Raw genomic sequence first — 17,910 nt, forward strand, 5'->3', positions numbered from 1 at the left:
TGTCCATGTCTCTTATCTTAATAGGAATCAAGCTCCAGGACATGAAACAAGCTCAAATAACGTTATGAGGGCATCATACACCTTGGAATCCAATATTTTGATTTTGTATGTTATAGTTTTGGGTTTCATATTGATGCCAGAGAGAGCTGCATCCAAGGATGAAAACAACATTTTCACAAGGCCCAGTCCCCCAAACACCTAAAACCGTGAAGAAAAACTCATACGATAATGTATTGTTGGCAGTACTACTCCTATAAAAAGATGGAGGGCAGAACAGTGAAACAGAGGGAAGGAATACAATATATGAGAAAGATATGAATTGTAAGAAATCCAACCTAGAGCGATTAGATGAGCGAGTTGTGCCAGCAGAGGCACGCAGGCCCAGTCCGAGACAGTGAAAGAGTGGAGTTTTGGTACAACATTGGGTATTTAGGGGAGGCATATGCCTACAAAGATAAACTTTGCCTATGAATCGTGTCCCCAATACATCCTTTTAAAGTCTTTGGGTGGGAATAAAATAGCCTACTGTCATTTATTGTGATATTTCAGCTGAAGTGAAGGACATACGCTCACACATTTATTTACACAGTATGTGGCATTCAAAATGATTTGCATAAGAAATGTCTCTAACTGACAGTATTTAGATGGTTTCTGCATATTAGAGTGAGTTGTGTTGAAGGGAGAAAAATCTTAGCGTCATTTACCATTACCATAAAGTCGAGTAAACAAAGTGGCTCTTATTATGTTGATCAACACTCCTGAGTGGCGCAGTGGTCTAAGGCACTGTATCGCAGTGCTAACTGTGCCACTAGAGATCCTGGTTCGAATCCAGGCTCTGTCGCAGCCGGCCGCGACCAGGAGACTCATGGGCGGCGCACAATTCGTCCAGGGTAGGGGAGGGAATGGCCGGCAGGGATGTAGCTCAGTTGATAGAGCATGGTGTTTGCAACGCCAGGGTTGTGGGTTAGATTCCCACGGGGGCCAGTATAAAAAATATATATATATGTATTCACTAACTGTAAGTCGCTCTGGATAAGAGCGTCTGCTAAATGACTAAAATGTAAATGTAAAATGTAACACAGAGAGGTGCTGTAAGAGAAGTAGAGCTATTGACTACACTTAGCAAAAAGGCTTCATAAAGGGTTGTCTCTTTGGTACTTCAGTTCAACCTGGAATAAAAAAGGGTTATTCTACCTGGAAGTGCTGGAACCAAAAAAGGGTTCTACTACAGAGACAGCCAAAGACCCCTTCGTTAAGAGTATAAAAAGGACCATGCTCGCTCAGTCTGCCTCAGCGAGAGGAAGTGTTATCTTCTCAATGACAGACCAACAGGAAGCAGATAAGCCACAACACAAGTCTATAGGCCTATCATACCTGAAAATAAACAGGCAATCAGATACCAAATACTGATTATAAACTGGGTGGTTCGAGCCCTGAATGCTGATTGGCTGAATGCCGTGGTGTATCAGACCGTATACCACGGGTATGACAAAACATTTATTTTTACTGTTCTAATTATGTTGGTAACCAGTTTATAATAGCAATAAGGCACCTCAGGGGTTTGTGGTATATTGGCCATACATCACACCCCGTCGTGCCTTATTGCTTAAATATGCCACAATCTCTTCTTTCTTACCATTTTAAATGAATCATGACCAGTCTACACCCTGTCGATCGTCAAATTGAATGAAAAATAAGTAGGATACCAGATACCAATACTGATTAAGACACAATCTGATAGAGCCACAAAATATGTAAAGCTACATAATCAATTGTGTAACTAGACAGCTAGGCATATGTTGTAGATGCTGTTATCTATGCTTACAAACCACCTGTGGACTGACAGACAGGATGAAAGGATAACCTCCAGCGGAAACCCTCTGTTTTAACAGTACCGTTTGGTTTGATGATCCACAGCGTTTGCTTTCAGAGCTTCAGTAAAAACAACAGTACCCGAACAAAGCCTTGGCTTCCCATTTCACACTGAAGTATGAGAGGCTCCACAGTGCCGACGGTAAACAAGCTTCTGTTCGCCGCCTCGCTTGTTGCGGAGAGAACAGGGTTTGATAGGGAATACCTGCCATGCCTTTTCCTCTACAGATTCAGGCTAAGTCTGTGAATAGCTTCAAGGTCAGGTTCAAGGATCTTATTCACTCAGTAAATCTATGATTGAAGGAGGCAGGAGATTAGCTCACTAATGCTACTGATTTTGAAGTGCTAGTTTTATTGAATCGTCAAGGTTATTGTCGAAATTGAGGATATTGCATGAAAAAAATACAGTCAGCTCAGAAGCCAGGTTTTGTGCTTTAGATTTCTCTCATACAATACCCACGTCAGTTGAGTAATTCAGCGTTTATCGATCAGTATCAAAGTACAGTATAACATATACAGTACTTATTGTGCACCCACGTTACACACAGGGAAAAGCAGGCACAGCTGAAGAAGGTCAGTGGAGGCAGAGCTGAAGGAAGCAAAACATCCTTGAAAGAAGAAAACTGCACAACACGAGCCTGCTGTGGACGACCTACTGTAAGCTCCATTACACAGTAAAATGTTACCCAAAAGTATTAATGAAGAGTTGAAGCTGCAGCAAAAAAAATAAAAATGTAATGGGTCTGAAGTAGAATATCCATATGAATGCATTATTCATCCATGGCAATGAGCATCAGAATACATAAGAGGTCATACAGGATGTGTCATGCACTGAGTGGTTTGGAATCCCACCAGGATTATTATTACTTCATACTACTCTGTCAGATATGACTAAATCTCCCTTCACTCCTCGTAGGACTTTGACTCAATATGCAATCACTCTTTCAGCCAAGTCCAAAATAGCATGACGATGCTATTGTAGTTGTCTGCTTTGCAAATATGTGTGCTAGAGCCATGACAGAACAATAGATTAAGATGTATTATAAACTGGGTGGTTCGAGCCCTGAATGCTGATTGGCTGACAGCCGTGGTATAGCAGACGGTATACCACGGGTATTACAAAACATGTATTTTTACTGCTCTAATTACGTTGGTAACCAGTTTATAATAGCAATAAGGCACCTCGGGGTTTGTGTTACATGGACAATATACCACGGCTAAGGGCTGTATCCAGGCACTCCGCGTTGCGTCGTGCATAAGAACAGCCCTTAGCCATGGTATATTGGCCATATACCACACCCCCTTGTGCCTTATTGCTTAAATACGATATGGCAGCTGAGCAACTTTATTAATATCAGTTATCAAGTAAGTCAAAGAAACGCCGCCAACTCTGACTATAATTGGACAGCTTTCTTGACACCTGCCTCAAGAATCACCCATGGCTTGATGCACACAATTTCTATTGTGTCGGTCAATTGACACCATGCAGGGACGATAAAGATTTCTCAGTTTGACAGGAAATGGGCTAAACCTCAGGCTGTTCGATACTCCCACATTTTACAACCTGCAGCGGTTGCCCATGGCTACAGCCCGATGACTCCCAAATACAGATACAATCCCCCAGGATACGTTGCGGCGGGGTCTCAGTCAGTGCCCAGCTCCCACTTTGATGTGTTCCATGTTCTGTGTTCTCAGCTCTAAAGGTGGAACCATCAAGCACCAGTAAACGCTGAGGAAATCATGCTGTAAAGAGGCCAACCTCTCCTCAACCCCTACAGTGAACATCATCTATTTATGGAGACATGTCAAATAAGGTTACCTCGTTGTCACTTATAAAGCTCTCTCTTTGTCTTCTTCTTCAATAACAATCCCACAGCATCAGCTGCCACCTCCTCCACTCTCATAAAAGTCTGAGGGAGCTGCTATGAGGAGGGCTTTATGAAATAGTGAAGCGAGAACACTGGGCGGTGTGAGTTTTACTGTCACTCTGAACTGCAGATTGCCCTCCACAAAAAACAAAGACAGTACAGAATAATATGGGATGAATCCTTCAACCTGCTCAACAGATCGATCACCTTTGGCTAGGTTATCAGATTTGTTCTGATCGGATCACCACCTCAAGCTGAACCTCTGCAAGACGGAGCTGCTCTTCCTCCCGGGGAAGGACTGCCCGCTCCATGATCTCGCCATCACGGTTGACAACTCCATTGTGTCCTCCTCCCAGAGTGCAAAGAACCTTGGCGTGACCCTGGACAACACCCTGTTGTTCTCCGCTAACATCAAAGCGGTGACCCGATCCTGCAGGTTCATGCTCTACAACATTCGCAGAGTACGACCCTACCTTACACAGAAAGCGGCACAGGTCCTAATCCAGGCACTTGTCATCTCCCGTCTGGATTACTGCAACTCGCTGTTGGCTGGGCTCCCTGCCTGTGCCATTAAACCCCTACAACTTATCCAGAACGCTGCAGCCCGTCTGTTGTTCAACCTTCCCAAGTTCTCTCATGTCACCCGCTCCTCCGCACACTCCACTGGCTTCCAGTTGAGGCTCGCATCTACTACAAGACCATGGTGCTTGCCTACGGAGCTGTGAGGGGAACGGCACCTCCTTACCTTCAGGCTCTGATCAGACCCTACACCCAAACGAGGGCACTACGTTCATCCACCTCTGGCCTGCTAGCGCCCCCACATCTACGGAAGCACAGTTCCCGCTCAGCCCAGTCAAAGCTATTCGCTGCTCTGGCACCCCAATGGTGGAACAAGCTCCCCTACGACGCTTGGATAGCGGAGTCACTGACCACCTTCCGGAGACACTTGAAACCCTACCTCTTTAAGGAATACCTGGAATAGCATAAAAGTAATCCTTCTACCGCCCCTCCCCCACCCCCCATTGAAAAAAAGTGGTTGTCCCACTGGCTATCATAAGTTGAATGCACCAATTTGTAAGTCGCTCTGGATAAGAGCGTCTGCTAAATGACGTAAACGTTCTGCAAACCAAGAGATTTTTTTAAGTGTTTGAAACCCCCCTTTTTAATATCTCTCTATTTTGTGATAAGGGGAGGGGGGAGTATCATTTATAATATTGCAGATAATTGTTTGCATAATTTCTAATCCCCCTTATTTATTTTCTTTATCATAGCATTTCCCAGAGCCTACCACCCCTCCCCTGATTGTAGTAAACTAACGGACAACAATACTTCTAAATCAAATCAAAGTTTATTGGTCACGTATTAGGCTTGGGCAGTATCCAGAATTTCATATCGTCATCCTGTCCTTCTCTCATCCCGGGATTTGCGGTATTACCGGCATAGCACACAAGGGGGCGCTAAAAACACATGAAAAGCCCATTGGGCCTCTATTACCAGAATGCGAACAACATTTGCACAAACACATAGACACTGTTAGCTAAATGCTAACGAGCGAAAACGAACATAAACTAATTGCAAAGACTGGCAAATCCAGCTCCTAAAGTTATACAAGCATAGCTATCAATTGTGTAACGAGACAGTCATTGTCGGTGAGTGTGGACATTTACAAGCGAAAGTGAATGAGACATCTTTTGCAAATTAACAAAGTTGTGATGCATGCTTTTCTGAAGGAAGAGCAGCATGTGTACACAGAGCAGAGGGGAGAAGAACGGAGGAGAAAAAAAATGCTAGTAGGAAGCACAGGGGAAAAAATGGCAACTGTACAGATAATTCATTCAGAGCTCTTTTGACTTCTGTCAGAAAGCCATTATAACATATCTGATGGCAAACATTTAGTAGTGAATTGCAAGTGTAACTTCATCACCTCATGTGCGCCACACAACAAAGACTAGCCGATCGATATAGAACGCTATGGACTCACCAGCTCCAGCTTTCTCCCGTTGTGCTATTTACAAACAAACACGTGACTGGCTCAACTGTTCTGGGGAACTACGGTAAACTTCATAATTTAAAATAACGTGACAGGTGAAATGAAGAACGCAATCTGCTTTATCTCTTAACTTATTGCACGTTGACTGCAGGCTATTAACTTAAAAACGAGCTACAAATATTCAAATTGATTGAAAAACGTCAAATAAATATTTTTTACAGTATTGACGGTATTGAAAAACCATCCCATGGCTTTTTCCAAATACCCAGTATACGGTATATTCGGTATACCGCAAAGCCTATCACGTACACAGTTTGGCAGATGTTATAGCGGGTGCAATGAAATGCTTATGTTACTAGCTCCTAACAATGCAGTATAACGTCAAACAGTACATAAATAATCAATAAAAAAATAAAAAACAGAAATGTTGAAATGAATCCAATTATCAACCCAAATAGCACTGTAACAGTAATACAATTGCAATCTATACGTATCTACACCAGATGAATTTACACAAGATATACTAGGAATTATACAGTATGTACAGCAGTAGCTACAGTGGGGAAAAAAGTATTTAGTCAGCCACCAATTGTTCAAGTTCTCCCACTTAAAAAGATGAGAGAGGCCTGTAATTTTCATCATAGGTACACGTCAACTATGACAGACAAAATGATATTTTTTTTTCCTGAAAATCACATTGTAGGATTTTTAATGAATTTATTTGCAAATTATGGTGGAAAATAAGTATTTGGTCAATAACAAAAGTTTCTCAATACTTTGTTATATACCCTTTGTTGGCAATGACACAGGTCAAACGTTTTCTGTAAGTCTTCACAAGGTTTTCACACACTGTTGCTGGTATTTTGGCCCATTCCTCCATGCAGATCTCCTCTAGAGCAGTGATGTTTTGGGGCTGTCGCTGGGCAACACGGACTTTCAACTCCCTCCAAAGATTTTCTATGGGGTTGAGATCTGGAGACTGGCTAGGCCACTCCAGGACCTTGAAATGCTTCTTACGAAGCCACTCCTTCGTTGCCCGGGCGGTGTGTTTGGGATCATTGTCATGCTGAAAGACCCAGCCGCGTTTCATCTTCAATGCCCTTGCTGAAGGAAGGAGGTTTTCACTCAAAATCTCACGATACATGGCCCCATTCATTCTTTCCTTTACACGGATCAGTCGTCCTGGTCCCTTTGCAGAAAAACAGCCCCAAAGCATGATGTTTCCACCCCCATGCTCCACAGTAGGTATGGTGTTCTTTGGATGCAACTCAGCATTCTTTGTCCTCCAAACACGACAAGTTGAGTTTTTACCAAAAAGTTATATTTTGGTTTCATCTGACCATATGACATTCTCCCAATCCTCTTCTGGATCATCCAAATGCACTCTAGCAAACTTCAGACGGGCCTGGACATGTACTGGCTTAAGCAGGGGGACACGTCTGGCACTGCAGGATTTGAGTCCCTGGCGGCGTAGTGTGTTACTGATGGTAGGCTTTGTTACTTTCATCATAGGTACACGTCAACTATGACAGACAAATTGAGAATTTTTTTCTCCAGAAAATCACATTGTAGGATTTTTTATGAATTTATTTGCAAATTATGGTGGAAAATAAGTATTTGGTCACCTACAAACAAGCAAGATTTCTGGCTCTCACAGAACTGTAACTTCTTCTTTAAGAGGCTCCTCTGTCCTCCACTCGTTACCTGTATTAATGGCACCTGTTTGAACTTGTTATCAGTATAAAAGACACCTGTCCACAACCTCAAACAGTCACACTCCAAACTCCACTATGGCCAAGACCAAAGAGCTGTCAAAGGACACCAGAAACAAAATTGTAGACCTACCATCAGTAAGGGCCCCAGAAACAAAGCCTACCATCAGTAACACACTACACCGCCAGGGACTCAAATCCTGCAGTGCCAGCCGTGTCCCCCTGCTTAAGCCAGTACATGTCCAGGCCCGTCTGAAGTTTGCTAGAGTGCATTTGGATGATCCAGAAGAGGATTGGGAGAATGTCATATGGTCAGATGAAACCAAAATATAACTTTTTGGTAAAAACTCAACTCGTCGTGTTTGGAGGACAAAGAATGCTGAGTTGCATCCAAAGAACACCATACCTACTGTGAAGCATGGGGGTGGAAACATCATGCTTTGGGGCTGTTTTTCTGCAAAGGGAAAATCTTTGGAGGGAGTTGAAAGTCTGTGTTGCCCAGTGACAGCCCCAAAACATCACTGCTCTAGAGGAGATCTGCATGGAGGAATGGGCCAAAATACCAGCAACAGTGTGTGAAAACCTTGTGAAGACTTACAGAAAACGTTTGACCTGGGTCATTGCCAACAAAGGGTATATAACAAAGTATTGAGAAACTTTTGTTATTGACCAAATACTTATTTTCCACCATAATTTGCAAATAAATTCATTAAAAATCCTACAATGTGATTTTCTGGATTTTTTTATTTACTTTGTCTGTCATATTTGATGTGTACCTATGATGAAAATTACAGGCCTCTCTCATCGTTTTAAGTGGGAGAACTTGCACAATTGGTGGCTGACTAAATACTTTTTTCCCCCACTGTACATATATATTAGGCCTACGAAAAGGGGAGACACAAATACAATATGACGTCCATCTAACCTGGAGTAGGAAATTATTGTCCAAAAACAAACAAAAGTGGCACTGACCCAATGATAAAGACAGTGAATATGCACACTCACCGGGGATATGGCCGATGTTCTCCGCTGGTGCCAATAAGATACTTTTCGCTCAATTAAGTTGAGAATTTTGATAACTAAAAGACAGATTGGTGTCTTGTCATTGACTTCTCTTTACAGCAATAGCCATTTGTTTTCCAAACTGTTTTTCCGTGATTGTATTTTTAAATATTGTGATATGTCTGGCTGGGTCTCTCTGCTTTTCACTGACAATATTTGGTATTTGCTACACGCTCTGCCCAAATCGGGGGCCCTTCCGACTGTAGACTATGCAATTTAAAACAATCCACAGCCTTAAAAAAAAATTGTTTTGCTAATGATCCTCTGTGGCCAAATCATGCTTTCTGGTGTAGTAGCCTATTTTTTATGATTTTATTTATTTATGTATAGACAGGAGTAAGCTAATTAGGCTATATAATTTTGGCAATTTAATTACATTTACTTTAGGAAAAGCTTAGCTTCCCCTCCTAGCCTTATGGATGTATTCTAACATCTTCAAATTGCTCATCGGAATTCGGTAAGAATGACGCATGCCGTTGCATCCGAGTTGCATGTTCTGTTAAGATTAATTACCATAAACTAAATATGATTTCTGTCATTCTGAGAATCATGGGTGGATGCCCTAATCAGATTACGCAACCAATGCATATGGGTCCGGTAAATATCGTAAATGTCCGGTAAATTAAAATGCTGCCGGCAAATGTCCTGCGTCACATTTTCCTAATGGAAACCCTCTGCTATATGGATGCTTTTCAGTGGCAGGGACTGGGAGACTGGTAAGGATAGAGGGAACAATGTATGGAGCCAAATACAGGCAAATCCTTGATGACAACCTGCTTCAGAGTGCAAACAACCTTAAACTGGTGGCGAAGACTTCCGTTCCAAAAGGACAATGACCCCAAGCATACAGCCAAAGCAACGCTGGAATGGCTTCAGAACAATAATTTGAAAGTCCTTGAGTGGCCCAGCCAAACCTCAGACTTGAATCCCATTGTAAATCTGTGGAAAGAGATTGCAGTTCACCGCTGCTCCCCATCTAATTTAACAGAGCTTGAGAAAATCTGCAAGGAAGAATGTGAGAAAATCCCCAAATCCAGATGTGCAAAGCTGATACAGACATAGCCAAGACGACTCAAAGCTGTAATCGCTGCCAAAGTTGATTCTACAAAGTATTGACTCAGGGGTGTGAATACTTATGTAAATGGGATATTTCTGTATTTGATTTTCAATACATTTGCAAACATTTCTAAAAACATGTTATTTTGGTTACTTCTGTCAAATGTGTCTCATGGATCAAGCCTGTCTATCAGCGCAGCCGACCCCTTATTATAGTGTGCACCCTGCCTGCTCCACTTACTCACTGCTAGCCTGCACTGGGAGTCTGGGCTGCTTCATGTTAGCTCCCCACTCATGATGCAAAGAAGTTAACACACTTGAATAATGCACCACGGCATGTAGAAATGTTGAAACTGTTAATTACTGTTCACAAAACAATGTCCATACAGGCTAGAACACTTTACAATGGAAGAAGATACCGGTAGCTTCCAGCTTTGTAGGCTAACTTTCCTTGCTAAATGACAGCTAAAGCTGACATCAATTCAATACCTTAGTAATTCAAACCATAATGCAAAATATGCTGTTTTCAAAGCTGACTGTCACCAAAAATGTTATTAATTCACTTATTCGCTCTCTCTCACACCTCTCCCCCAAAGATTATCTATTGCCTCAGCGAACTGACTGCCTCATGAATGATGCCATTACTTGTTAAAGAGACAGCCCATTTTTAAAAATAGAATAAGCTACTTCTACGCAAATGTTGTTGATCAGTGCAATAAAATTGGTCCCAAATGGAAGGGAAACATATTGTTTGTCATCTGTAGCCCCATGTGAAATCAGCCAAAACAAACTCAATAACTCAATGCATGCACACACTCCTATTGTGGTCCTCTGTAGCTCAGCTGGTAGAGCACTGCGCTTGTAACGCCAAGGTAGTGGGTTCGATCCCCGGGACCACCCATACACAAAAAATGTTATGCACGCATGACTGTAAGTCGCTTTGGATAAAAGCATCTGCTAAATGGTATATTATATTATTATTATTATATTGAATATGCATTCACCTGTATTGTGGATAGGCCTCGGATACATCTTGATTGACCCAGTTTATCAATATAGATTTACCATTCAAATACATTATTACCATGATGTATTACTGAACAAAAATATAAACCCAAAATATAAAGTGTTGGTCCCATGTTTCATGAGCTGAAATAAACGATCCCAGAAATGTTCCATATGCATAAAAAGCTTATCTCTCAGATTTTGTGCACAAATTTGTGTACATCCCTGTTAGTGAGCATTTCTCCTTTGCCAAGATAATCCATCCACCTGACAGGTGTGGCATATCAAGAAGCTGATTAAACAGCATGATCATTACACAGGTGCACCTTGTGCTGGGGACAATAAAAGGCCACTCTAAAATGTGCAGTTTTGTCACACAACACAATGCCACAGATGTCTCAAGTTTTGAGGGAGTGTGCAATTGGCATGCTGACTACAGGAATGTCCACAAGAGTTGTTGCCAGATAATTTAATGTTAATTTCTCTACCATAAGCAGCCTCTTAACGTTGTTTTAGAATTTGGCAGTACATCCAACCGGCCTCACAACCGCAGACCACATGTAACCACGCCAGTCCAGGACATCCACATCCGGCTTCTTGCGGGATCATCTGAGACCAGCCACCCGGACAGCTGATCAAACTGTGGGTTTGCACAACCACAGGATTTCTGCACAAACTGTCAGAAACCGTCTCAGGGAAGCTCATCTGTGTGCTCGTCGTCCTCACCAGGGTCTTGACCTGACTGCAGTTCGGCATTGTAACCAACTTCAGTGGGCAAATGCTCACCTTCGATGGCCACTGGCACGCTGGAGAAGTGTGCTCGTCACGGATTAATGCCGGTTTCAACTGTACCGGGCAGACGGCAGACGTGTGGGCGAGCGGTTTGCTGATATCAACGTTGTGAACAGAGTGTCCAATGGTGGCAGTGGAGTTATGGTATGGGCAGGTATAAACTACGGACAATTGTTTTTTATCGATTGCAATTTGAATGCACAGAGATACCGTGACGAGATCCTGAGGCCCATTGTTGTGCCATTCATCCGCCGCCATCACCTCGTTTTCAGCATGATAATGCACAGCCCCATGTCACAAGGATCTGTACAAAATTCCTTGAAGCTGAAAATGTCCCAGTTCTTCTATGGCCTGTCACCAGACATGTCACCCATTGAGCATGTTTGGGATGCTCTGGATTGATGTGTACGACAGCGTGTTCCAGTTCCCGCAAACATACAGCAACTTCGCACAGCCATTGAAGAGTGGGACAACATTCCATAGGCCACAATCAACAGCCTGAAGGAGATGTGTCGCGCTGCATGAGGCAAATGGGTGTCACACCAGATACTGACTGGTTTTCTGATCCACGCCCCTACCTTTTTTTTAAGGTATCTGTTACCAACAGATCCATATCTGTATTCCCAGTCATGTGAAATCCATAGATTAGGGCCTAATTAATTTATTTCAATTGACTGAGTTCCTTATATGAACTGTGACTCAGTAAAACCTTTGAAATTGTTGTGTTTATAATTTTCAAGTGATGAAAAGAGGTTTAGGAACTTGAACTTGTCCAAAAAGGAAATGAACATACCCCTCTCCCCAAAACTGACTGTAGTAACTTTTTAAAGCTATGGCGGTGGAGAGAAAGTCTCTCCCCAGTTTGTCAGCACAGACGAGCCTGAGGTGATGGCTAAAGGGCTGAAGAGTGCTGCCTGGATAGATGGGAATCTGTAGATGGAGTCATTGGGTTCTGAATTGATGGAGTCTGTATGGCTCTGTGTGACAGATCAGTCACTGGGGCCATGGATTCGGCTGACTCTACAGGACCAGCATGGTCTCTACAGCACTTACACCCTGACATGGAACCACGCTTAAAACATTAGTCCTGCATCACTGAGTAATCGATGGGAGAAGGTTACACCTCAGCTTACTCTTAATCAACAATGAGTAAATGCTGTCCCTTTGGCTCAAGTTCTGCTGTAATATGGCCAAACAATATGGCTGTTTATAGTGATCTTATTGAGTATACTTATTATTAATGAAAAATAATAAGTATGATCTACTTCTTGAGCATGTATGATGGATGGGGAAGCAACATGCCCTGTACATTGTATGGCATATTCCTTCAATTGTATTGCGTTAATAATCTTAAGCAGTGTTTGTAGGTTACGGGATTTATAGTTTCATAACTGTGTCTATTGTAGACAGCAGACAGCGTTATCACTCTGAATTTGGCATTCAAGAGCCATGGTGTTATGATTGCTGCCTATTAATCCATGTCCTGTAATGCTTGAGGGCGGCTCTACTTTTGATCTAATGAAGTATTACCTTTTACTGTAATTACTGAGGCAGTGCCGCCATATGCAAATAGTTTATGAAACACAAAAGGATGCATTGTTTGAGCACTTTTAATGAAGGCCGTTTTACATTTGTACTATGAGATTCTACTCACCCCTTTCAGTAAAGAGAGAGAAGGACAGTGGTAACTTTGGGTTACCTAACCTCACTGAACTTGAGCACTGAAATATACAGTAAAGGGAAAAAGATGACCTTTGATATTTATGCCTGCGACCTTCAGGATGAGGAGGTCTTGTTGTGTGGTGGGCATCAAAAGTGCTCTCCCTGCAATGCATAATGCTAGCACCTGTTACAAGAACAATCAACATTCATTATTTGCTTGAAGCTTTACTGAAAAGTATTTCCTATATTCTCCTCAATTATGAATAAATAATTGTGTACAATGTTGTTATCTCTGTTTACATGGCCCATGCTTAGGCTATTCTCTCTGTTATTTACTATCTGTGATAGACTACACCATATAATTATGTACTAGAGTAATTTGATCTCTGTGGACTACACAACCCCAGCCCCTCTCCACCACCCACCATCAGCCACTATCTACTGCTGGACAAAATCCACAGCAAACTCTGCAGCCTGCATTAGAAAAGTTCAGCTTCTCTGGAACTTCTATTCTCTGTAGGAAAGATAGTTATGATGGCATCCAGGGGCGCAACTTTGGTTTTATCTAGTCGGATAAACACTCCAAACAGCCTACCCGACCGCTCTGAGGCATCTGCATGGTCCTAAAGCACACGTTGCCTTGTTTTGTATCACATTGCAATGATAAAACTGTGGGGGGGGGGGGACAAAAATGCCATTTCAGAATGTGTGTGTGTGGGGGGGGGGGGCATGTCCCCCAGTTCCCAGTGAAAGTTGTGCCCCTGGCGGCATCAGTTATCTTTTAGAGACAAAGTGGGAGTAGAATGTCCATCGGTTTTCAGGCAGTGCCGGTACACTGGGATGGATGGACAAAAAAGCACCCATGTTTTCTCATTGCAAAGTCAATCTTCAAGACTCCAAGGCCTGCTGCTCGCATTTCTTCTGGCACGCCATTACGGGGCCACTCAAAGCTTTGGAATTAGTTTCACCTCCATTAAATTAGCCTGTCCATTCTGAGAAAAGCATGTTCATAAAACTCCAGCATGATGAGTCTGCGCTAGTGGGATTAAAACAGACAGTTTTTAAAATGTTATTTAACTAGGCAAGTCAGTTAAGAACAAATTCTTATTTACAATGACGGCCTACACCAGCCAAACCCGGACAACGCTGGGCCAATTGTGCCCCGCCCTATGGGACTCCCAATCACGGCCGGTTGTGATACAGCCTGGAATTGAACCAGGGAGTCTGTAGTGACGCCTCAAGCACTGAGATGCAGTGCCTTAGACCGCTGCGCCACTCGGGAGCATCAGTTGTGTGAAAATGATATTTGATGCATACAGTAGTACAATGTCTGTGCTTTCCATTGAAATCAGTTTAATTCAGTCAGTTCAATCCATGAATTGAATGGCCCTTAAGAGAACAATGGGAACTTTTCCATTCATTCATTTAATACTGTGTGTTATCTTCTGAATCGGCTGAATTAAAATGGAATACAACTAGCTACAGGTAACTGCCAAAATAATGGAAACACCAATATAAAGTGTCTTAATAGGGTGTTGGGCCACTACGAGCCAAAACAGCTTTAATGCACTTTAGCATAGATTCTACAAGTGTCTGGAACTCTATTGAAGGGATCTATTGGAGGGATGCGACACCAAATTCCATTATTTGGTGTTCTGTTGATGGTGGTGGAAAACGCTGTCTCAGGCGCCAATTGGGTTGAGATCTGGTGACAGACGGCCATGGCATATGGTTTACATTGTTTTCATGCTCATCAAACCATTCATTGATCACTCGTGCCCTGTGGATGGCGGCATTGTCATAGTACGGGGGCATAGCCATGGTAGCCAAAGTAATGGCCAAAATAATGGCCTTCCCAGCATGATGGGTCGTTAATTACTTAATTAACTCAGGAACCACACCTGTGTGGAAGCACCTGCTTTCAATATACTTTGTATATTACTCAAGTGTTTCCATTATTTTGGCAGTTACCTGTTTGTCTAATTGACAAATGAGTAATAATGATACTATTGAGACTATGACTAATTATAGCTTAAATTATTTAACAGATGAATATCAGAGTAATTTTGTTCGGCTCATCAGCTTCCTTGAATGTTCTTTACCACTATTGTACCTAATTTCTATCCCACCTAGAGAATGTTATTGAGTATCTGTCAAGACAAATGTCCCGGCACCTGAGCAGATGAATGAAAACAGCACTAATTTAGGGGTATGTAACATTTTAAACAAGCAAATGTGACAGAGACAAGGTTATTATAGTAAATTAAATTGAAACTAATGGGAAAACTAATCATGAAAAAACTATTTCGTAAACTGAAATTAAATAATTAACAAACTATTATCTTTGACTCCAAAACAAACAAAAATAAAATAAAAACCATCATGAATTATGTTCAGTTATAGTTTTTTCCTAAACTTTGGGCAAAAATCTAATGGGGTTTTCAACTGGGATTTCAAGCTTTTTTTTTTTTTTCAAGCAACTGAATCTGGCGGGTAAATGCTGTTAGGAGACAGCAATGTTTCAAATAGGCCTATCTTATGTTCATGGATGTTCATAAGCCGCCTCCAACGTCGTTTTAGAGAATTTGGCAGTGCGTCCAACCGGCCTCACAACCGCAGACCACGCCAGCCCAGGACCTCCACATCCGGCTTCTTCACCTGCGGGATCGTCTGAGGAGGAGGAGGGGGTGCTGAGGAGTATTACTGTCTGTAATAAAGCCCTTTTGTGGGGAAAAAATATTTCTGATTGGCTGGGCCTGGCTCCCCAGTGGGTGGGACTGGCTCCCAAGTGGGTGGGCCTATGCCCTCCCAGGCCCACCCATGGTTGCGCCCCTGCCCAGCCATGTGAAATCCATAGATTAGGGCCTAATGAATTTATTTCAATTGACTGATTTCCTTCTATGAACTGTTGCATGTTGCGTTTATAGTTTTGTTCAGTATATCTTCAGACTAAATGTGTCATCAATTTCTAACACTAAAGTACAATTTAATATGCCACTAAAACTAAAGTTAAGACAGGCGTTCGCTTTTTATCCACTTTTTCCCAAATAGCCTAAACCACTTTCTGACACATAAGCACGGCGCATATTCTTACCTGTGCAGCCATAAATGAGAGATCCATACTGTTGCTATAGTCAAACCAACTATGTACCCAAAAAGAAATGGAAAAATGGGTGACTAGTTTATCTTATTCCCAAAAAGATATTTGTTGACAATTTATTTTTTATATTAAATCCATTTTAATCTCACTTTGTAACACAATAAACTGTGAATAAATCCAAGGGGTCTGAATACTTTTGCAAGGCACTGTATAAAGTACATCTCATTGGAGTTGAGTGGCGAGGCTAGGTAGCTAACTTATTTTTCTTACAAGTTAAAAAGCATTGGATCGGTGTAAACCAGGGGAGAACAACTGTCCCCTTGCATTGAGAATTTCAAGTTGAAGGCCGACCGCGGTACTCTAGGCATTGTTTCCAGAAAACAGGATCCCCCATTATAGTGAATGGTGAAATGGCGATCTTCATGGTCAATATTCGTGGATATAAAAAAAGAAAATCGAGCACAATCATGGTACCAATAATTGCTTCTATTTCACTAGATTGATTACTTAAAAATGTACAACAATTGAATATGCCACGCCCTCAAATTTCATAAAGCAAAAGTTAAAACAGGCCTTCGCTTTTCATCCACTTTTTTTCCCAAATAGCCTAAACCACTTTCTGACACATAAGCACGGCGCATATTCTTACCTGTGCAGCCATAAATGAGAGATCCATACTGTTGCTATAGTCAAACCAACTACGCACCCAAAAAGAAATGGAAAAATGGGTGACTAGTTTATCTTATTCCCAAAAAGATAATTGGTCTTTTTGCGCCCAGCGGTCTTCAGGATCTGTCTAATTTCATGTGAAATGTCGAGCAAATTCATATAAACGGCAATTGTGTGACGAGAGATGACTGGTCTTCAGGTCCACATCTGTGCGAGCAAAGAGCGGGAGAATGGGATGTGAGCGTGAGAGACAGCACGAGAAGAGCGAAGAGAACATTGAATGATGCTGCTGTTTACTGAGTTCTCGAAGTCTATATGGATGGAGGCGGGTGATCAATGGCTATAGCCTACTCCCCCATCTCTCCCCCTCTCTGTCTCTCTCTCTCTCTCAATTAGATTCCTACTTTTACACAGTTTTACGCAGCTATAATCGATTACCTCTCGCGTTAGAAAAAAAATAATATTTAGCTGTCAATCAGGGCATTATTCTCAAGCTCACGTGCCTCATCATGTCGGTATCCTGACCGACATTTTACAGTGACACTGATTAGGCTACCAAAGAAAAGGACAGGTGAGTAAATTAGATTTGTTTTCTCCAATATTCCCATGCAGTTCATTGATTCAGAGAAGACCTAGCCTATATGCTCTGCCTATCTGCTTGAGTCAGACGTACAGCCTGGTCTCAGAGCAAAACGTAATATATTTTACTTAAATCCGTGGGACTCTATTTATTACGATATGTTACTTTATGTTAATTTATTTTACATTGGCCTATGTAAATCCGGGACACTCAAATTAGTATGATATGTTAGGGGTAGGCCTGTTTTGCATGTTATTTTGGCATTAATAGGTGTCACATATCAGTTTGCAAACAATGTAAAGAAAAAAAGAAAAGAAAAAAAAGAAATATATATATACAGTGGGGAAAAAAAGTATTTAGTCAGCCACCAATTGTGCAAGTTCTCCCACTTAAAAAGATGAGAGAGGCCTGTAATTTTCATCATAGGTTCTCGTCAACTATGACAGACAAATTGAGAAAAAAAAATCCAGAAAATCACATTGTAGGATTTTTAATGAATTTATTTGCAAATTATGGTGGAAAATAAGTATTTGGTCACCTAC

The 17,910-nt window shown here is 41.9% G+C and overlaps 1 protein-coding gene across 1 annotated transcript in view; it reads right to left on the reverse strand.

Moving 5' to 3' along the window:
* Positions 1-16,186, reverse strand: part of LOC121544327 (uncharacterized protein C14orf132) — a 46,775-nt gene extending 30,589 nt beyond the window's left edge. The window contains exon 1 of the mRNA XM_041854248.2: positions 16,114-16,186. Within this exon, the coding sequence (XP_041710182.1) occupies positions 16,114-16,140 (27 nt within the window). The 5' untranslated portion in view covers positions 16,141-16,186. The remainder of the gene's footprint in view (positions 1-16,113) is intronic.
* Between the last annotated feature and the right edge of the window lie 1,724 nt (positions 16,187-17,910).

The sequence above is a fragment of the Coregonus clupeaformis genome, chromosome 29 (assembly GCF_020615455.1).
Source record: "Coregonus clupeaformis isolate EN_2021a chromosome 29, ASM2061545v1, whole genome shotgun sequence".
NCBI lineage: Eukaryota > Metazoa > Chordata > Actinopteri > Salmoniformes > Salmonidae > Coregonus > Coregonus clupeaformis.